Source organism: Citrus sinensis, chromosome 3, assembly GCF_022201045.2.
Source record: "Citrus sinensis cultivar Valencia sweet orange chromosome 3, DVS_A1.0, whole genome shotgun sequence".
Classification (NCBI taxonomy): Eukaryota; Viridiplantae; Streptophyta; class Magnoliopsida; order Sapindales; family Rutaceae; genus Citrus; species Citrus sinensis.
Genome location: NC_068558.1, coordinates 3,622,501 through 3,644,302, shown reverse-complemented (window position 1 = coordinate 3,644,302; position 21,802 = coordinate 3,622,501). Strand labels below are relative to the sequence as shown.

Below are 21,802 nucleotides of genomic sequence, written 5' to 3'. Positions count from 1 at the left end.
ACTCGAGTATAACGCTAAATGAGAATTTGGGAGCCTCTAAGTTACAATAATTGTAACATACATCCCTCATGTGAACCACACAAAATTGTAGGACCCACAATTTGTGTGGTTCACATGAAGAATGTATGTTACAATTATTGTAACATAGCATTTGCCTGAGAATTTTATTGCATACCATCAAGAAGCAGTAGTAAGCATTAACTACAAAAATCATATATATATATATATATATATATATCTGCAATCAAAATACTGATAATACACCAACATCGATCTTCCACACTATAACATCTGGCATATTCTCAGTTATTTGTACCACAATACGCACTCATGCAATCTAATAGAGGTACGTAAAACCCTAAATCTTAAATTAAAAAGAAAAAGATGAAGAAGTTGAGTAATTAAGAAAAACACACGGCAACATGTACACGTGCGATATACGTGACATGTTGCATATGTATTAGAAATCTGTAAATAAAACACTTGAAAGATAAATCAATCTGAATGAATAAATACTAGTAACGACTAATGATCGGACCAGAAGGCTTGATTCCCCCTTGCATGCGCCTTGTTGAAAAGACACACAAAATCATCTAGCACTAGCCGCTAGTTTTGATCATCAAACAGTATCTAGACAGGCCATCCATCTCATGAAACTCACGAGACTGAAACCTAGAATGACTTTTTGGAGTGTAAAACTGAACATGCAAATCGGTCTCGGTGTCGGTGTCGATGCCATGGAGTTGAGAAAAGCTATAGTGTATATGAGGCAATTTATGTGTGGCGGTAGGGTGGTGCAAAGAAATGGGAAAGGTTTTACTAAGAGGCAGAGGCAGCAGTGCCTGTGATATTTTGCTGTGCGCGCATATCTTATATATTAATATTCCTGCTTCCGCATGCACTTTTCTCTTTTAATGTGCAGTAGTGCCGGCACGTTTCCACAGGGGAAAAAATTTTTCCCCTGTGGACAATTTAATTAGTGGACTGGAGAGATTTTTTTGTTTGTTTGGTTTGGTTTGGTTTTAGCCAGGATGTGGTACTTTTGAAGGCAAAGCATGGTGTGCCTACTGCCTGCCCTAAAGCTGGGGGTGGGGGGCTACCTCCTTTTAAAGCCTTGGCTAAAGGGATCTTTATGGATATGCAAGCAAGCGAAAGGATCCTTTTTGTATATGCATTATGCTGTAAATGTTTGAAAATTTTGGCTCTCCATGCACCTTCATCATCGGTCATCACCTCTCAACTTTTGTCTATTTTTTGGTGGGTTGTGTTTTATGTCAAAAAGGATTATAAATTTTTGGATGCTTTTGCAATATGTTGCTTGTCTATGGCTTTGTGGGGCTTCTTCCCTTTTTACTTTATTAGAGATCATCCCATATGTGTCTCGGTGAAATATTAATTATTCACCCACATATACTATATATATATATATATATATATATGAACTAGGGAACAATGATGCTACTACCCACACGGGATAAAAAGTCAATTCTCTGTTCCGTATGATTACAAGTTAATTTGGATGTTTAATTGATATATGTGCTCATCAATCTATAATTACATATATTTTAAACTCTACTACAAAATGCGGCAGCTCGATATTTATGTATTGGTTGATGCTGTAGTGTCACTGTATTAATTGTTGCTACCTAATTCTATATGCTCATGTTTTGGTCAAATAAAAGAAAATGATTCTGGCGAGCCTACTCATAATTGCTAGTCAACTACTGCATCAAACAGGTTGAGGGTTTTATGTTCTTATTATTGCCCCCCCCAAACTATCCACGTTATTAGCCTACCCCAATAGCCAGCTTAAAGTTTAAAATTTAAATCTTTAGTTTAGTTTCTTTATTTCATTTAGCTTGAAAGTTGAAATTGATCAAGTGTCAAACGAGCCCATATATATATATATATATTTATAGTATTCAAAAGCACTGAGACGTAGGCAATTAAAGTTAAATTACTCTTTAATCTCCTGAACGTCTAGGAGCGATCTTCTGTATGCGCGAAAGACTACGAAACGTATGATTGGATTAACACTCTAATTGTTGTTGTATAATTAAGATGAAAGGGCTGGCGTAGCATAAGAGCCGCCCTAATCAGATGGCTTAGGATCCGTCAATCAGTGTCCTACTCGTGGACCGACCACCGACAGTTTCTTTCAAGTTTCAATCAAACGGTCACCATTGTGAGTTCCCCTTATCCTAGAAACACAAATCACAGTCAATAGCTAAAATGTGTTGCGTTGCGTAAGCTCTACTGGAACCATATCTTCTGTCTTTCAACGCGACAATAATCAATAGCTGAGTCACTACGGCAGAAACACAATCCAAACGTATAACCGTGAAATTAGCGCCACGTGTCCTCGAACTGCCTCGCAGCCGCAGGCACGTTAAAGAAAAGCCAGTGGTGGGGCTACAACTCTGGTCGGGTGACCCTGCTTTCCCCTAACGGACGAAGCTTCGCGTGGAAGGCAATCATGGTCGTGGTGGGACCCTTGAATTGGGGTTTCTTCGGATGGGGGTCCACTGCTGTTTGTCTGTGTGCAGTTTGAAATCTGACTGGGCAATTAAAGATGCTAATTGCTTAAGCGAGAAAAAGAACAAAACAGGGGATAAAAACAGAAAAGTGAATTCTTCAGGAAATGACATGGGCATCTAAATGGGCTGAAAAGTGGGCAGGGCAGGCCAGTCCAAAATAGGTTTGGACTTTCTTGTAGGCCTTGACCCATCATTGGGTAACCTTATTCTCCCGGGCCAGATAAAAACCGGATCTTACCCGCCCAGTATGAGCAGGTTTCGGCTCACGCCCATAGGCCTATTGTTGTGCTGCTCCGGCTATCGAGAATGTTAAAACCCTTGAAAACCTCTCTTTAATTCAACTGTATTTCGACAGCTTCTTCTTTTAGTCATTTCTGTAACTTATTCAGCTTCGTTCATAAAAGAAGCCATGAATCGATCAAAGGCAGTACTGTCATCTCTCAGACTCGCCAACTCGCTTCTTTCGATTCGGTCTTCTTCAACTCGGCCACTATTTACACGGGTGACTCATTTCTTTCACATCTCTTCATTCACTGCCTCCAATCAATCTCACACTTCACAATTTCATATCAACACATGCCAAAAGATATTCTTTTCGACAAGTCCGAACTCTAGTTTAGAGCTTATATTAGCTTGTGATTGGTCTGACGAGTTAGAGAACAAGTTAGAAGAATTGAGCCCCAAACTGACCCACGAAAGTGTTGTCTATGTTCTGAGGAAGCTCGATAACGACCCAGAAAAGGCTTCAGCTTTTTTCAATTGGGTCTGTGATAAAAAGCAATTTAGACCCAGTTCCACGGTGTACAGCTTGATGCTTAGAAATTTAGTCAACAAAGATTCGTTGAAGCAGTTTTGGGTTACTCTTAGGAGGATGAAAGAAGATCATTGTTATATTGAAGAGGAAACGTATTTGTCAATTTTAGGGGTTTTAAAGAAGGCCAAGAAGGCTAGTGATTTAGCCGCTTTGAACCAATTTCATGATGGAATGGTTAAAGAGATTGCCATGGATAATGTTGCAAAGACTCTGGTTGATGTTGTTCTGGGGTCAGACTGGGATGACAAGATTGGAAAAAAATTAGAGGATATGAAAATTGAGCTATCGGATAATTTTGTTTTAACAGTTTTGAAGGAGCTTCGAATTTACCCTGTAAAAGCTTTGGGGTTTTTCCGTTGGGTTGGTGAGCATTCGGGATACAAACACAATACCATAACGTATAATGGTATCTTGAGGGTTCTTGCTCGGCATGAGTCAGTACGGGACTTTTGGAATGTTGTTGAGGAAATGAAGAAGGAGGGGTATGAGATGGACATTGATACCTACATAAAAATTTCAAGACAGTTTCAAAAGTTTAGGATTATGGAGGATGCAGTGAAGCTTTTTGAGTTTATGATGGATGGCCCATATAAGCCTTCGGTTCAGGATTGTAGCTTGCTTTTACGGAGCATTTCATCAATTAATAACCCAGATTTGGGTTTGGTCTTTAGAGTTGCAAATAAGTACGAGTCATTGGGGAACTCCCTTTCTAAGTCTGTTTATGATGGGATTCATAGGGCACTGACAAAATTGGGAAGGTTTGATGAAGCTGAGAAGATGATGAAGGCCATGAAAAATGCTGGATTTGAGCCTGATAACATCACATACAGCCAAGTCATCTTTGGCCTTTGCAAAGCTGGAAGATTTGAAGATGCCTGCAATGTGCTGGATGAAATGGAAGAAAATGGATGTATTCCTGATATCAAGACTTGGACCATTTTGATTCAAGGGCATTGTGCTGCTAACGAAGTTGACAGGGCATTATTGTGTTTTGCGAAGATGATGGAAAAGAACTATGATGCCGACGCTGATCTTCTGGATGTCTTGATTAATGGTTTCCTTAGTCAAAAGAGAGTAAACGGCGCATATAAATTGCTTGTGGAGATGATAGAGAAGGTTCATTTAAGACCTTGGCAAGCTACATTTAAAACTCTCATTGAAAAGCTTTTGGGAGCAAGGAGACTGGAAGAAGCAATGAACCTTCTACGATTAATGAAAAAACAAAACTACCCACCTTTTCCTGAGCCTTTTGTGCAGTATATTTCAAAGTTTGGAACCGCGGAGGATGCTTCAGAATTCTTGAAGGCATTGAGTGTGAAGGAATATCCATCTTCTGCAGCTTATCTTCAAGTTTTTGAATCTTTCTTCAATGAAGGTAGACATTATGAGGCCAAAGATCTGTTGTACAAGTGCCCTCATCATATCCGCCAGGATTCCAAAATCTCTCTACTTTTTGGTTCTGCAAAGAGCAACAAAGTTACCATTCCTTCCAGAAAGGAATCAACTAGTTTTTAAATCTCTATGCTACTAAAGTGTACCTTATTTTCCAGTTACCATGGCACCTCCTTTTTAAATATTGCGTTCCTCCCTTAATTGAAGCTGTTTTGGGAAGATTGTCGCCTAATTTGATTTTGATTAATTTCTAAGCTTTGCTGAGTCCCATTTAGTTGTTGTGGAAAGCTTAGATCCCATTTAATTGTTATGGCCAATATGATATCGTTTGAATACTTTTTGCAGTGGTTCGGTCTCATGTAAAACAATCACAGTGCAATTACACTTTAGGGCTTTTTCCATCGATGGTACTTATTTTGAACATCCTTATTTTAGAAGGCAGATGTGAATTTACCGATTCACTCTGTTGCTAAATATTATGAGTGATTATCTCCAAGCTTCTCTACTTTATAAGCGTGCACTTTGGGTTGTAAACACTAACCGCTCAGTGGAGTTTCTATTGTTGGAGAAAAATTTGATGGATCTTGGGTGATGATATAAGGCTTCCCTAAATTTGCAAAAATAGCCTCTCGCCTCTGTTACCATCTCGTGTTGTTCCCTTGTAACCAGCAATTAGAATAAAGAGGATGCGGACATCAATCGCATGAAGTGACAACAAAACGTTGAAGCCTTTCCTATATTTTTTACATTAAGCATTAAAACATTTTTTTACAGAAATAACCTTAAATTCAGTCAGGTAGCTCAGAACGCTCTTTTCTAGCTGTATCTATCACAGTAAGCAAGAACTTGCTAGGATCGCAACCGTAAGGGTTAGCAAGAGCTGCATGTGCCAAGAATGGAAGTTTTCTTAATGATCTTCCGCTCAACCCCTGTAGAGGTAAACATACAAATTGCAACTAATAAACGTAAAATCACTTCTTTATTCATTTTAAACTTCAGACGAAAGCACGTAGTAAGTGAAACATTTTGTTTCTGACCTCGCATGCCTCTGCAGCTTCGAGCAATTGTTTATAGAAGTGCTGTGATCTGTCAGCCTCTTGAATATCAGGATTACTGAGTTTCTCTTTCAAAATAGAAAAATTTGGAAGCATGCTCTGATCATAATCCTGAACAAATTCCAATGTTCTTTAATAATTCCATGAATTAAGCCATTCAATGATTGCACTGTCATTCAGCAGTATCAAGGCTTCAAAAACATGGTTTTGTGCGAAAATATTAGAAATATTGACCTGGAAATTTGATATGATTCCTGTTCGTATGAGTTCCTGCAAGCACGACCTTAAAATTTCGTATCTTGCTTGAAGTGTTGGAGGACCAACATACGCTTTGATATCAGCACGATCAACAAATGCAATATCTGAAACCCAAAAATTATTAAATCAGTAGACTAACAAAGTGGAAATTTTCAAAAAGAAAATGAAGAAACACAGTAACAGCATCTAAGTACATCAAGGGAAGCATTGAAAAGGACAAAATATCCAAGAAACCACTTGTATTGTGACAATGACCAGCAGCCACTACATAAGATAGAAGAGCAACAATGGGGAGGGAGGACAAAAAGCGGTTCATGTTAGTGTGCGATGCTTTTAGAAGTTAAATTCTTTTTTTTTTCTGGATTAGATTATAGGCTTACCAATGGCGGCAGTTATATTCGATGTAGTCAAAATTATCACATTCGGCGATGATTTCAGTTTGTCCATCTGAGTTAGTAGAGCATTGACAACCTGAGATGCATTTTCCAAGGTGCATGTTATAGGAAGAAGTCGTGATAAAGTCGGGGAGGGAGAAACAGTGTAATACCCGAATAGAATCTGAAGGTTCTGAACCAGACAAAGCAGCCTTTCTAGCAGCAGCAAGACTTTCAACTTCATCTGAGTATCACCATTTTCATATAGATATAAGCTAAAACAAAGGTAATAGTTTTATTTTTTAAAAAAGAAAGAAAAATCCATTGTAATAAAATCTCACCAATCAAAACAAATACCAGATTGTTTTCTTCCTCTACCATTTCTTGAATTTTTTGAAAAAGCTTGGCAACCTACAATTAATACAATCCTCAGTGAAAACCGATTGCCACATGCACCAAAATCTAAAGTCAAGATCAGCTTTTGCTGCTACACACTTCTACAATATTTAAAAAGAAATAAGAATTCATTCAAAGTAAAACAAAATTAAAGTTCAGCATGGCAGACATCAAATATGACTTGCACGTCACTACAGAGAAAACAAGAAGACTTTGAAGTCTCTACTCAGCAGCAGAAACTTTACTTGGTCTGTTATAAGATGACGACCAATATTTTTCATAACTGAATGGGTAATGGAAGAAAGCTGTTCAGCCAAAAATAAGAACACCAAAAACAACTTTGACCTATTTTATTCTGTCCCTATTTTGTTCCTTTCAACTAAATTAAGTGATGCTTGTCAGTTTCCAGGTGGACAAACCAGTAACAATTGAAATGCCAATACATTAAACTAAAGTTGATAGAAAAGAGTAAGTCTAGATTGAACCAGAACCCAAATTATATATATATATGACGACTACATACCAACTTCCCACTTTCAGAGAACCATTTACTAAATAAAGAGTGTGCGTTAACTTCAACCAACTGGCACTGAGGATATCTGATTTCAGAAGGGTAAGCCAGGAAACGTAATCAGTCTACAGTAAAGATATTGGCAGCATTAAATATAGTCCAACAGAAAAAAAAAAAAAAAAAAAAAAGGTTCATGCGAAACATCAACACCTGGAGCTGAATCGAATAGACAGTTTTTGAGCCAATGCTTTACATAATGACGTTTTCCCAGTTCCTGGAGGTCCATGTAACAGGACAATGCTGCAAAATAAAATAAAAAGTTAGAAAAATACAGTTACATTTCTTGCAGCTTTCCTGTGATAATTAACCACAATCTCCACATGATATCTACCCAGATTTTGAATTTGGTAAAATGCAAAAGAAGTGAGCATTTACAGCGTACTATTCTGGTATAGCAACCAGATTTCAGTGAAGCTCATTTCATAAAAAATAACGAAAACTTATTCCAGCTTACTTTTACATATGAATGAGATCAAACAGATGTCCCTTACCGGTTCCATGACACGAGGAAAGGATTAACACCCTTCTCAGCGAACATCAATGCACTTGCTGCATAGTGCAATAACCTTTGCTTGAGACCAGATTCATAAATCAGGCTGGAAGAAAAAATTATTATGTTACTACATCAATGAATAACCTATGAAGAAAATAAGCAACAGAAATACCTTTCCCACATGCCATCAAATTCCTTGGCAGGAAGAATCCATTCATTAAAGCTAGACAGCTGGCCATCCCCACTAAGTTCCTCACAGGGTCCTTCCTCACTAAGCTGACAAAGCAACACAACTACGTTTAAGTTTGAATGAAACAATAAGACAGAACAAATCAAGGGCAGAACATCTTTACTGATAAACCAGAAATCTATCCATGTGTAAAGTGAACCAGAACGATAAAAGGATTGCATTAACATCTCAAATAACTCTTTTCTCTTGAAATTTAAAGATATATGTTACATGTGAAATTACCTGAAAGACTTGAACTACAGGCTTGACTTGCCAGAACAAAAGAATATCATGGTTCTTTACCCATTCATCTACAATACCAACAAATTCATACATTTCAGAATCATGAATCGGAAACCACTTCACTGCTAATAAATATTCATTTAAATTATCTGAACCCCAAAAAAAAAAAAGTTTCTTTACTTTATATTCTAAATAAACAAAGAAAGCAGACCTGTATCACAAACACAGATTCTTTGTACATTTTCGACAAGAAACGGATCATCAATAGGGATGGGGATCGGCCCATCTACATAGCTTAAACTTCTCTTTTCAAGCATTCTAAACACAAAACAAACTTTTGAGTCATTCTATATCACATAAAATTGAAATACTAAAGTATCAAGAAATCAAACTGTCAAGACACAAAATCTCGGAGAAATATACGAAAAATAATAACTAAATTCTTCACCTTTCAACAGCTAACCTAACATCGTCTATTCGAGCTGTGCTTGAGAGCGTTAAACAAACTTCAACTGAAAAAATAGATAAACTTTCTAAAACAAAAGCGCACGTTTTGAATCGACGCTAAAATTAAAAAGTTAATAATAATTAGATGTTCAAATACCGGATACGAGAAATTTTTCTTCGGCGAGAAGAGGCAGGGGAGGGCCGGCGACGCCTTTTTGCTCGGGGATGCCGTCTTGGTCAGAGATCTCGGCTTCTGTGGAGTTATGTACGGTGATTTCCATGGGAGTACTCATTTTGGTGAGCGTAACCGGGATTAGGGATTACAATGTGAACGGCTTCACAGAGGATTGGATACTGTGTCAAACCCTAGGCCTAGGGACATAAAATTTGGGTTTTTTTTTTTCAATTTTAAATCGGGCGGGAAAGGGTGTGCCTATTTGAACTTATTTCTTTTCGTAAAGGCTTATTTTGAACCTCAACCAATAATGAACGGACACGTATAATAAAGAGCGTACTTTACATTTAATTAAAAAAAATCCAAAATTTTCATAAGCCTAAAGCTATTTGCATAAAAAAAAAAAAGTAGAGTTTGAATACTCTATTATTTTATTTTTATACAGTGATTTAATAAGGTTCTGTTTGTAATTGAGGATGAAACTCAATAATTTCTTTATTTTATAATTTGTGATAAAAGTAATATTTAATAAATTTTGTAAAAACAACTTATTTTATAATTTTCTCTATTTTGACAGTAATTTTTAAAAGTAAGTGGATGATTACTTTTTATAAGTAGTTTATTAGATAAAAAAGTAAGTGGAAGATCATTTTTTATAAGCAGCTTATTAGATAAGTTATCATACTTTTTTAAAATTTCTATTATAACCTTAATATTTAAAAAATAATAATTTGTCTTATTATTCTATATACCTTGATATATAAGCCATTAAATATCATATTACCATTTATCACCACAATCAAATTACTGTCACAACTATTGTTTTTTTTTTCGGTATCAAAGTTTTTATATAATAAGTTCATATTTTTTATTATTGTTTTTTCTTTTTGGTATCAAAGTTTTTATATAATAAGTTCATATTTTTTATATTTTACTTGTATTTTCTATTATAAGATTAAAAAAGACTTGCTTGCAATTATGTAAATTCTTTTTGAACTATGAACAATTTCACATGAAAATTAACCGTGACTTCTAAAATCAATTTCATAATCATGACTTTTAATATTCAATCTATCTATATTTTTTCTATAATCAAGGTGTTTATTGCAATAAGCTTAATGTGGATGTAATGCATATTACTTTTTTATTTTATCTATATTGTGTATTAATATGAACTTTTATCATATTTTATGTAACAAATTATTGATTTTTTTTTTACTTTATGTAATTTTACACGTTTTAAAAAGAAAAAATGCATGTCTACAATTATTAAACACAATCCAAAAAAAAAAGGTAATTTAAACTTATCTTTATTTCGGTCATTAATTTATAAAAAACAAATTTGTAATAAAATTTAGCAAACACATATACACTACTTTTTAAACTCACAACAATCGAAACAATACAATTTACCATACACCTAGTTGCTTTTTTAATTAGATGCTTATTGCATCTGTACAGCAGAAGCAACTTATATAATCAGCAATCGCAATCCCAAATTAGCCCTAAATATTAAAAAAAAAAAACTCTTTACAATGCCAAAAAAAAATCCTCAATTAAACCTTTTTAATTAATTATATTTAATTACTCTATACATGTAAAATTATAACTCACTCAAAAAACAACTTTGACCACCCATTTCTTGCATGAAATTTTTATTTCTTTAGAAAATCAAGTATCAAAATATTATAAAAGAAAATGAATCATCTCATTTTCTATGTTCATTGTTCTTCTTTTTACTAAGTTTATTACTACTTAATTATTAGTTTCTTACTTTGTTTTTTTTTTTTTTTGGTTTCTTTCACAGGATACTAATTTTAATTTTCAACTATTTTTATTTTTGAGATAGGAACTGAATTGCATTAGAACCCTAATAATGAAAGGAAACAAGCCAAATATTTGGCATGGAGTCTTTTCACCCAAACCAGAAATTCAAACAGGTGCGCCAAGAGCATGATTACAATTTACAAGAAGGAGGAATATGTCGAATTTACAAGGTATGACGAGCCAAAATTAGTCATCTACGTATTTTACGGTTTGGTGATAAGAAAATAATTTGGTCATTTATATTATTTGTTTTTTTGGGTGAAATAATCAAATTTGGTCATTGATTAATTGTCAAAACCTTTTATTGATTTGTATATTTTAAAGATAATGCGAACTTATTATAATTATTTTCTGAAATTTAAACGGATTTATAAAAATAATAGGGTGGAAATATCTCCATCCTTAAAAAAAAAGGATAAAATACATTAGAAAGATATAGTTTTATAGTTATTTCCATGACCGGTTTGTGACCATGATATTTATCCACAGTTAAATGATCGAGTTTTTCTAATTTTAACTACTTATTCTTTTTTTTTTATAAATAAAATCACTTTTTCACAAAGCATTACAAATACTTCTTTAAATCCATTTTAATTAAACATCATAAAAAATTTAAAAACTTTCAATAATAATATAGAATTTCTTTATAAATAAAATTATCTCATCCAACATATTAACAATTTATAAAAAATAGAAAATACAATTTGTCCATCCAGCGAAATTTATTTCCTACGTAACCAAAACCGACTATGCAAACTGAAAAAGGACAAAAGGTGATTTATTTGTTGCTATGAATAAATACTAAATTTATGTTTGAAATGGATGATTGGATTGCATTAATTTTTAAGGTCAAATTGAATTAGATTATATTGAATTAGACTGAATTATAAATAGTATTATCTTTTGTTTGGTATAATATCAAATAGGACTATTTTTATTTAATTTAATAATAAATAATATAATATTTTTACATTATATTGATAATTAGTAATTTTAATATTTAATATTACAGAGAAGAAATAATTGATTGTTTTTATGTTTAACATTTGATATTGGTTTAAATAAATTTTGATACTTAATCTTAAACTAAATATAATTTAAACATAAATTTTTGAATAGAATTTTTGATATTCTATATAATATAAAATTGTAGGTTAAAAAATTATGAAATTAACTTCTATGTTTAATTGATGTTAAATATTAAGTTAGATGAAAAGAAAAGAGTGACAAAAGGGGATGGTAACACAAACTTTTCGTTTAATCTTATCCCATCTAAACTCATATAAAAATAAAGATTAATAAACCTATTAGTACTAGACTAAATTTTATTACATTCTATTAGTCCATACAACCAAACATACTTTAGATTAGATTATTTGATTACTCTCAAAGTCTAATCCAATCTCACAATTTATTCAAGCTCCCAAACATAGCCTAAACTAATAGATAATATCTTCTAAAAAAAATTATATATATATATATAGCTATTGGCTAATTATAAATCAATTGTTAGTTTTCAAAATGCAACTCCATTGAAGATAAATATACATACACTTGTTCTGAAGGCTTAACTCAAGTGGTAAGAGCATTGCCTTATTAGGACCAAAGTCCTAAGTTTGAGTCTCGTTAAAGAAGAATGAAGTGAAATTCAACAAACTTCTGTTTTTTGGAAAAAAAAAAGAATAGTAATAATGAAAATAATGTATACACTTCAAATATAATAAATTTTAGTTAATTCGAGACAAGTGGCTTAAAATTTAATTATTAAAGAAAGCAATACAATTCAATTAATAATTACAACTTCCTCTTTATTATAAACTCCAAATAATTGGTTACACCGCCAATTTTTTTTGTTTGTTACAAACCCAACTTATAAGTGTAATATGATATATGAGATGCAATAAAATTGAAATTTGGGATCAATAACTATTTTCTTGAGGGTATGATTGACCATTTGAGGTTTTCAATATTTAATCCGTCGTCAGGCTATTATATATAGCACTAGTAAATGAGCAATAGGAGAAAATATAGTAAAATTAAAGGTTAATTCTTTCCTACATCCATTAAAAGCATTTAATTAATTATTTACATAGAGTACTAACTAAAGCTATATTACTAACTTTTTATATTTCTAGCAGTAATATTAAGAGCTCTTTTCTTTTGAAAGACTTAAAAATAATTTTAAAAAGTTAAAAATTAATTTTAGTGTTTGAGAAGTTTTTTTTTTTAAAATTACTTTCGACAAAATCATTTCATCGTACAACAGATTTTGAAAAATAAGGGAGGAGTATCTTTTTAAACTTTAATTTTGAGAATTGATTTTATACTTTATATAATTTCACGTATATCCTCACATATATTATAAAAATCAAATCCTTGTTCAATTAGGAAATAAAATTATTAAAATTAAAGAGATTATTATTACCAATTATATTGAGATAACAAAATAAAAAACATTACCAATTATATAGACACAACAAAATAAAAAAATAATTTTAATTATCAATTATTATATACACACAATAAAAAAAATTAGACATACATGTACATAAATGTATTAATAAATTATATTATAATATTTTGTCCATTTTAGTCCATTATATTTTTATAGTAGTTGAATAATAAGATTTAACAAAACACATCCTACTGTTTTAAAATTATTAACATTTTTAAAAATAAATTAACAAATTTATTATTTTTTTATAATTAATTATTTACATAGTACAACTCACGACATTTATTTTAAAACCTACAATATTATCCAAATGGGATTAAAAAAATCCTCCAGAATTCAACAGATTAATTATGTGCCAAAGTAGCTAGGATCATTGCGGTCCACAAAAATAATATAGAATTGGAAAGTTTGAGATAAGAAACAAAAATTTCTTCATCATATATACACTAGATCAATCCATACAGTCATTAAAAACACCATCATGTGAGGATGCAATTTGCCTAAGATAACAACATGAACAAGCATGGCCCCAGCAGGAACAGGACTGTCCTGGAGAAAAAGACCACACCATGAAGAAAAAGCTAGAGCTTGAAGATGACGACCATGAACTTGAAATCCTCAAGGCCGTGGCACAAGCCTGGTACGGCCATTCCGGCGGATCTAGGCCAACCAACGAGTTCGATGCGCACAGGAGAAATTTCAAGAGCCAGCCTTCAAGATTCAGACTAGAAGCAATGAACAAGTCTTCATCATCAGCTAATAAGGAAACTGGTATCAGTAGTGCAAATTGGGATTTCGGGCAATCGCTATGGGACTCCTACGAGCTTGTGACCGTGTCCAAAAAGTTAGAGGCAGGTTTATCATTGGATAATCCATTTTCCGGGTTAGATGATACTGTTCCTGTACACAGGCGGCGAAGAGAGAGTAAGAAGAATAGCCTTAGAAATTTGTTTAATCGTTTCTCTTCAAGGAGATTTCATGAGGGTCATCAAGTTCCTCGGGACGGTGACACTCAATTTTGATTAATTAGTGCCGCCTTTATTAGAAAAATAATTAATATTAATCTGTGCGTTTTCTGGTTCATTATGACAACAACTAGTAGAAATGTTAGCTGTATTCTTTTAACTTCAGTTGCCCAGAAATTTTTCTCTTTTATTCTTTAGGATTGATGATATATATGGTTGCATGCATCTAGTTCTTTTATGTTTTGTCAATTCACTCAATATCGGTTATATATTAACGGGAACATTCGCACTAGCTATTTATATGCAAAATAGAACAATTCGCACTCCTCATTTATACAAAAATATTTTTTACATATACAAAAAAATATGCAAAATGCATCCAAACAAGGATGTATGCCATCCAAGCAAACACAAACAACATTCGCACTAGCTATTTATATGTGCTAACAACACATCAAAGGCAGGCCATTTATTTAATTAGGACTAGAACTTATTGTACTGCTGGTAACGCTAAAAAAAGGGTGCTTTTGTCTCTGCCAGTCAGTCAACTGTGACCAACATGCGTGCTTGAAAGAAGCCTAAGACGACAATTTGAAGGTGTTCCATTTGCTGAGTTCAAAGCCCTTGTGCTTCCTCTTGATGAAGCCAGCAGCCAGAGTGTCGATGCTCTCTTCACGACCCTCACGGTTCTGAATATCTTCCTCGGTCTGCCGCTCCACAACTCCAACAGGTTCAGTCACCCGAACCTTCTTTTGAACCTTTGGGGAAGAAGGCTTCTGCTGGTGCTGTACTTGATCTTCACGCCGACTGCTTTCTTGATTTGGACCTCCATAAGCATAATTATTGTTAAAGGCCTTGTACACGTTAGGGTAGCGAGGGGGTTCATTGACAACGCTAGTTTGGGGATAGTAATCATCGGACGTAGTGCTCCAATCAGACTGCTGCCGCTGCTGCTTGGGAGCTAAGTCATAGCTCCAGTACTGCATTTTATTTAGCTCGATCCCTTCTCAACGGCGAGCAATAATTAAAGCAGTAATGGCAGCCGCAATATATAGACCCATATAAGTTCTCCTTTATTCTTAGACCATAGTGGGTGAATCTGATTCTTTTATTTTATCCTTGGTCATCGTCAAACAGGAATTGATCAGCCATAAATGAAATATGCGCGGTATAAGATATGATGCTTTATACGAAGGAAGAAGAGTGACAACCATGATGGATCTTGGAATAATTAATGGTTTATCGAAATTAACTTTGTTACTTAGGGGCTTAATGATAAGATGAAGATGTAAATTGCAGTAGCTTGAGGCATATAATTACTGGGAGAAAGCGAATTTGATCACACTAGCTGTCAAAATTAATGATTCTTAAAAAAGATTACTTGGTGATTCCTTTGGGATTACTCTGCCTGCTGATACTTATATGCTTGATGCTTTATATATATATATATATATAAAAAAAGCTAAGCGCAGAAGAAGATAAGGGAAAAAAGAAGAAGAGAGTGGATGGGTAGAGCCGTAGAGAGAAAGAAAATAAATTTATCTCATTTTGTTCTCTATTTTTCTATTTACGTTAAGAACAACTCTATAAAAAATGTATGGTTGTAAATGAGATACCATTTCACGTGAAACAACATCCGGTGCTATATATGCATCTTTGGTATCTGATACTAACATTAATTATCTAAAATTTATGGATAAGAGAATGATCAATTTATTTTTTATTAATCAAGTGCTAACTTTCTAAAAAAGTAACACTTTCTCACTTTCTATTAAGAGATTTTAAGTTAAAATATGAGAAAACTTTTGATTCTCTTATAACTTTTTTTTTTTACCTATTTATTGTTTGTCATGTATGTACATATATTATCCTAATTAATTGGAACATATACATTATTAAAAAATAAAAAAGTGCTCCGAGAATATCAAAGATATTTTTATTCAATTGACTACTATTCTTCTTGTGCCAAATTACCGATCCCAGATCATTATTTTCATAAACCAACACAAACAAGATGGCCTTGACGCTACATTTTCCCGCCAAAACAGTGACTACCATCACCCAGTTCCCAGAGAACCCTAAAACCCTAATCGTGCAACAATGCAAGACCACCAAAGACTTGAACCAAGTCCACGCCCACCTAATCAAATCACGCTTCCATCTCAACCCAACCATATCAGAGAACTTGCTCGAAGCCGCTGCCATACTCATTCCCGCCGCCACCATGGACTATGCTCTCTCAATCTTCCACAAAATCAACGAACCCGATTCATCAGCATATAATATAATGATCAGAGCCTTCACTCTGAAGCAGTCTCCTCAAGAAGCCGTGATGTTGTACAAAACAATGCTTGAAAACTCGCTAGAGCCGGATCGTTTCACTTTTGCTTGTACATTAAAAGCTTGCTCCAGAATAAGAGCATTGGAAGAAGGTGAACAAATTCATGCCCAGATACTGAAATCTGGGTTTGGGTGTAGACAGTTAGTAACAAACACTTTGATACATTTGTACGCTATTTGTGGGAGAATTGATATTGCACGTAAGATGTTCGACAGAATGTCTAACAGGGATGTCTTTTCATGGAATTCAATGTTTTCGGGGTATGTTAAAACTGAATGCTGGAGGGAAATTGTTGACTTATTTAATGAAATGCGAGATTTGGGTGTCAAATTTGATGAGGTTACCTTGATCAATGTTCTGATGGCATGTGGAAGACTGGCTGATATTGAGTTAGGTGGGTGGATAAGTGAGTATATGGAGGAAAAAGAGCTCAATGGGAACGTTAAGTTAATGACAGCAGTTGTTGATATGTATGCAAAGTGTGGCCATGTTGACAAGGCAAGGAGATTGTTCGAACAGATGAATATAAAAGATGTAGTTGCATGGAGTGCCATGATTTCAGGTTATAGCCAAGCAAGGCGGTGTAAGGAGGCGCTTGGTGTTTTTCATGATATGCAAATGGCAAATGTGGTGCCTAATGAGGTCACTATGGTCAGTGTACTTTCTTGTTGTGCTGTCCTTGGAGCCCTAGAAACTGGTAAATGGGTTCACTTGTATGTAAAGAAGAAGAGGATGGAGCTTACTATTACGCTCGGAACTGCACTTATGGATTTTTATGCCAAGTGTGGGCTGATAGAGAATGCAGTTGAAGTGTTTAAGAAGATGCCTTTGAAGAATGTGTTCTTTTGGACTGTGTTAATTCAATGCCTTGCCAGTAACGGACAAGGAGAAAGGGCTCTTGAAACTTATTACATTATGCGGGAAAAGAATATTGAACCAAATGATGTTACTTTCATAGCTGTTCTTTCTGCTTGTAGTCACGTGGGAATGGTTGATGAAGGTCGAGAACTTTTTGTCAGTATGAGCAGAGATTTTGACCTTGAACCAAGGATGGAACACTATGGTTGCATGGTGGACATTCTTGGTCGAGCTGGGTTGATTGAAGAGGCATATCAGTTCATAAAGAATATGCCCATCCCACCCAATCCTGTCATATGGAGAACATTGTTGGCTGCATGCAGAGCTCATAAGAACGTTGAAGTTGGGGAAGAATCATTAAAAAACCTAGTTACGTTGGAACCCATGCATAGTGGAGATTATTTTCTTCTATCAGATATTTATGCATCAGCGGGAAGATGTGAGGATGCCTTGAGGGTTATGAATCAGATGAGAGAGCAGGGAATCAAAAAGACTCCTGGCTGCAGTTTGATAGAACTGGATGGAGAAATATATGAATTCCTCGCTGAAGACAATATGTGTCCACATTTTAAGGAGGTTTACGATGCAACTGAAAACATGATGAAAAGGATCAAATCAGCTGGCTATGTGCCCAACACAGCAGATGCAAGACTAGATGCTGAGGAAGATGATAAAGAAGCTTCAGTAGCTCACCACAGTGAGAAGTTAGCTATTGCTTTTGGTCTTATCAGAGCGTCTCCTGGAACTACAATCAGAATTTCAAAGAATCTTAGAGTTTGCACAGATTGCCACAATGCAACAAAGATTATATCAAAGGTTTTCAATAGAGAAATTGTAGTAAGAGATCGGACTCGCTTTCATCACTTTAAAGAGGGGTCTTGTTCCTGTAATGACTACTGGTAAACCCCATATTTAGTTACATTACTAAAATGCAAAACATGCATTCATTACCCTAAATGATAAGGCTTGAAATTAGATTATTTTTGTACACACAGCAGAATGTATGTTCATGATCTCCGATGTAGACACATTTTTCGGATATTTATCATGGAAGTAGAAAGTAAGAACTATTCTAAACTATAAATGCTAGTTATGTTGTAAGTGAAATCTTTGTCAATTAGTTTTCACTTTTATGAAGTTGATTGTATCTTCCGAGTTCGGTGATGAACTACCCGTAACCCTTGTATGGAGAATTGGTGATATCTATGTATTTTTTCAGTTACTTGAGATTCACATAGAGATACTCAAGGGATTATCAGATTTTTGAGACCCAAACAAGGAATTTTCAGTAAATTTCCTGTGTCCCCCCGACTCCTGAACATCTTAGGCACCACTCCAAAATAAATTCACGCTCCAGTAAAGTACATCACATGCAGTCCAACTAATCAGATAATCAACCATGATCATCCAACCGGCCGACCTCTTTCGCCCAAGCAATTTCTATTGTCTGTAAGGTGTACCATTTGTCAGATGATTATGATCTGCCAAAGCAGAGGCATGAACCAGGTGCATTCCCATGTTACATTCATTTCTTCTTGCAAGTTTCTGACGAAGAATTGAAATCGAATTTCCTTCAATTTACAGGTTACAATCAGACACCAGAACTAAGGGCAGCTCCAAACTTTCAGTTCACGAGAAAGCTAAGATTCAAAACTATAATCCTAAGAAGTGAGAAAATTAATCACCATCAGATAGATATAATAAAGAGTTATTATCTTGCTCAGCTTCAACTAAAATGTAAGGTGTCAATCTAAGGCGTTATCAAAATGTGTTCCATGAACTAGAGTCAAGCAATCTTTGCTTGTTTAAGACGATTGCAAAGCTCGTCATCTTTTTTATGACTACAGGGTTAATAACACAGGTTGAAGCAGAAAAACAAACTTTTTGGCTTGTCTCCCATCTTTGCTTTAGGAGTTTCCCCAATGTCATCACGCACTGTCATCAATGAGCTTGTACCCGGAGATTCGGGGGGTAAGATGGTGTTCTCAGAGTTGAAAATTCGATGAGGAATCATAGGTTCAGGTGGAGCAATTGCAGAAAGATAATTAAGGAGCATTTGGATTATTTGAGTGAAATTAGGGCGAGCATTTGGGTCCTCCTTCCAGCATGAAGTTAGAATGATGGACAATTCTTCAGGTACGTTTTCTGCACTAGGCCTCACATTCTGAAATGGTGGTAAAATACAATATGCCATCAATTAAATTAGCAGTACAAAGAAAGCAGGTGACAACAGCTACTGTGTATGAACAAAGTATGAATAAGAGACTATTACTTTGAAAGCAGCAGCATAAGCTGCCTGGAGATTTGACATTCCTTCAAATGGCAATTTGTTATGCAATAGCTCCCATAACACAATTGCAAAGCTATAGGAATCTACCTTATGGTTGTAATGCTTCTTCTCTCCCTGCCTTAATGTAACAGTACTGTATAACTGACACCAAACAGCAACACAATTATGCATCACATAAATTGTGTCATACATGGTGAGAACAAGAGAGAAAGAAGTTTATATAGGAAGAGAACAAGAACCTCGGGTGCCATCCAACGGTATGTCCCAGTTTCAGCAGTCATCATCTCAGTTAATGACTCCTCTCTTGCTAAGCCAAAATCTGCCAGTTTAATTGTTTTGTGGTCTTCTGTCAAGAGCAAGTTTTCTGCGCCCAAAAAGAAAAAAAAAGAAAGAAGATAATAAATTTAAAACTGTAATAATCCTTACAAGTAACGATCCCAATAAACTGATAGAAAGTAGCTTTCTTGTCCTCTTTCAGTTCAACATTAATGTCTATTTAAATGATTTTACCTTCTGAGTAACTGATCTACTCCCCCATTAAAGTTTTGTCTGCTCAATAGATACAAACGGTAACGCTATGATTTCATTCATCTAAGAGAGAGCTTCTCTATTATCTGAATGTGCATCTCATATCTTCTCCTAATCATTAGTTTCCACTGAACATAATATTCACATCTACTCCTATAAGACATCACAAGTGATCATAACTAATGATTTCATGCTTGAATGAACGGTCAGCTATTGAACCAATAACTAACTAATGAAATCTGTTAATTTTTTCAATACCCAATAACCACTTGAGAAGTCTTACAAATGCTTATGCGAGCCGCTAGTTGGAACAGAGATGTGCAAGTAATTTAATGTGACTTGAAGTACAATACTTTGAAAACTTAACTCTATAAAGTCAACTGCCAGCACATATGCTTGTAATAATGGAGATAATCTGTTACATATGATATTATACTAAGAATATGAATATCTCAAACCTGTAGCTCCAAAGATGAGACATGTGGGATTGGTACAAGATTCCCACAACTAAAGATCTCCATGTAGCAAAGACCGTGCACCTTGTATAATATAAGTCATCTACCAATATTTTAATCCTTATCTATACCTTAAAAGTTAAAAAGTGAAATGGAAGAGAGATTACCAGGTTTCAGATCACGATGTATGATTCCATGAGAATGAAGGCATTCCATTGCACGAGCAATATCAAGTGCAAAACCAATTGCAACACGAACGTCTAAGCACCTTGGCCGCATGTTCAGCAAGTATTTACGCAGTGTACCTCCTGATAAAAGCTCAGTAACTATCACCATTACAGGCTCTTTACAGGCACCAATAAACTGTTTACGCATAGAAATACAACATCATACTTAGACACAACAATATAACCATTATCATCAAAATGTAATTTTTGCCACTCCTACAATGACATAAGAAAGATGAATATCCTCAAAACCGTGGATTCAAATCCAACCTTCACTAAATTTTTATGTTGAACTCTAGATAACATTGCAACTTCTCTTGCAAACCGTGATTCTTTCTTGGCGATCTCCTCTGGAGTTTCTCCTTTATAAACAATTTTAATAGCAACAGTCTGGTTTTTGTATCTGAAGGGAATAGAACAAACATAGTGAGATACCTGCAACACTACCAGACACCACAGTGTCAATCAAGAGGCTCAAATCTGTTTAGGAGCCTAAGCCGGCTTCATTACCAACAGCCAGATTGAAACCCAGAGGAAGTTTTACAATTTCCAACATGATGGGACTTTTATTAGTCTTCATGCACATAAAAAGAATATTAAGTTTCCACAAAAAACCCAGATTATTGATTAAAAATACACAAAAATGACATAAATTTCTGGATTTTGTTCAAAAGGGAGCAAAATTTTACAAATGTCAAAAGCATTTTCCTCGTACAAGGAGAAATACAACACAGCATAGAGGTGGCAATGCCAAGAAATAAGAAGTATGTAAGCTTTCTACTTGATCGCTTTTCGGACAACATAATGTTAAGAACAAGAACTAATCTGAGAATTGGCTGCAGACTTACTTTCCCTCGTATACTTTGGCATGG

At 34.6% G+C, this 21,802-nt stretch overlaps 5 protein-coding genes across 6 annotated transcripts in view; 3 read left to right on the top strand and 2 right to left on the bottom strand.

Moving 5' to 3' along the window:
• Positions 1–2,822: 2,822 nt before the first annotated feature.
• On the top strand, positions 2,823–5,148 carry LOC102624687 (pentatricopeptide repeat-containing protein At3g48250, chloroplastic). Its single transcript, XM_006476829.4, has one exon. It carries the CDS (start codon positions 2,947–2,949, stop codon positions 4,864–4,866), a length of 1,920 nt encoding a protein of 639 aa, XP_006476892.2. The 5' UTR covers positions 2,823–2,946; the 3' UTR covers positions 4,867–5,148.
• Positions 5,149–5,438: 290 nt separating this feature from the next.
• LOC102624220 (pachytene checkpoint protein 2 homolog) lies at positions 5,439–9,207 on the bottom strand. The gene is made up of 14 exons (XM_006476828.4): positions 8,967–9,207; positions 8,811–8,874; positions 8,574–8,680; positions 8,363–8,430; positions 8,063–8,166; positions 7,889–7,993; positions 7,548–7,637; positions 7,350–7,425; positions 6,772–6,841; positions 6,604–6,674; positions 6,437–6,527; positions 6,033–6,160; positions 5,781–5,909; positions 5,439–5,672 (listed from the first exon to the last, which is right to left on the bottom strand). The coding sequence occupies exons 1-14, from the start codon at positions 9,100–9,102 to the stop codon at positions 5,532–5,534; spliced, it is 1,380 nt and encodes a 459-aa protein (XP_006476891.2). The 5' UTR covers positions 9,103–9,207; the 3' UTR covers positions 5,439–5,531.
• Positions 9,208–13,644: 4,437 nt separating this feature from the next.
• Positions 13,645–14,391, top strand: LOC107176801 (uncharacterized). Its single transcript, XM_015529757.3, has one exon. It carries the CDS (start codon positions 13,836–13,838, stop codon positions 14,286–14,288), a length of 453 nt encoding a protein of 150 aa, XP_015385243.2. The 5' UTR covers positions 13,645–13,835; the 3' UTR covers positions 14,289–14,391.
• A 1,665-nt stretch (positions 14,392–16,056) lies between these two features.
• On the top strand, positions 16,057–18,657 carry LOC102623637 (pentatricopeptide repeat-containing protein At1g08070, chloroplastic-like). Its single transcript, XM_006476825.4, has one exon. The coding sequence runs from the start codon at positions 16,246–16,248 to the stop codon at positions 18,331–18,333; it is 2,088 nt and encodes a 695-aa protein (XP_006476888.2). The 5' UTR covers positions 16,057–16,245; the 3' UTR covers positions 18,334–18,657.
• A 442-nt stretch (positions 18,658–19,099) lies between these two features.
• The window catches only part of LOC102623163 (serine/threonine-protein kinase STY13), a 4,137-nt gene continuing 1,434 nt past the window's right edge, over positions 19,100–21,802 (bottom strand). Inside the window, exons 1-6 of one of the 2 annotated variants that reach the window (XM_006476823.3) lie at positions 21,779–21,802; positions 21,201–21,333; positions 20,871–21,066; positions 19,960–20,084; positions 19,703–19,861; positions 19,100–19,594 (exon numbers count right to left, since the gene is read on the bottom strand). The exon at positions 21,779–21,802 is cut by the window's right edge and continues 1,434 nt beyond it. In XM_006476823.3, the coding sequence (XP_006476886.2) occupies positions 19,280–19,594; positions 19,703–19,861; positions 19,960–20,084; positions 20,871–21,066; positions 21,201–21,333; positions 21,779–21,802 (952 nt within the window). In that variant the 3' untranslated portion in view covers positions 19,100–19,279. The remainder of the gene's footprint in view (positions 19,595–19,702; positions 19,862–19,959; positions 20,085–20,870; positions 21,067–21,200; positions 21,334–21,778) is intronic. The other variant, XM_006476824.3, reaches the window with a different exon arrangement.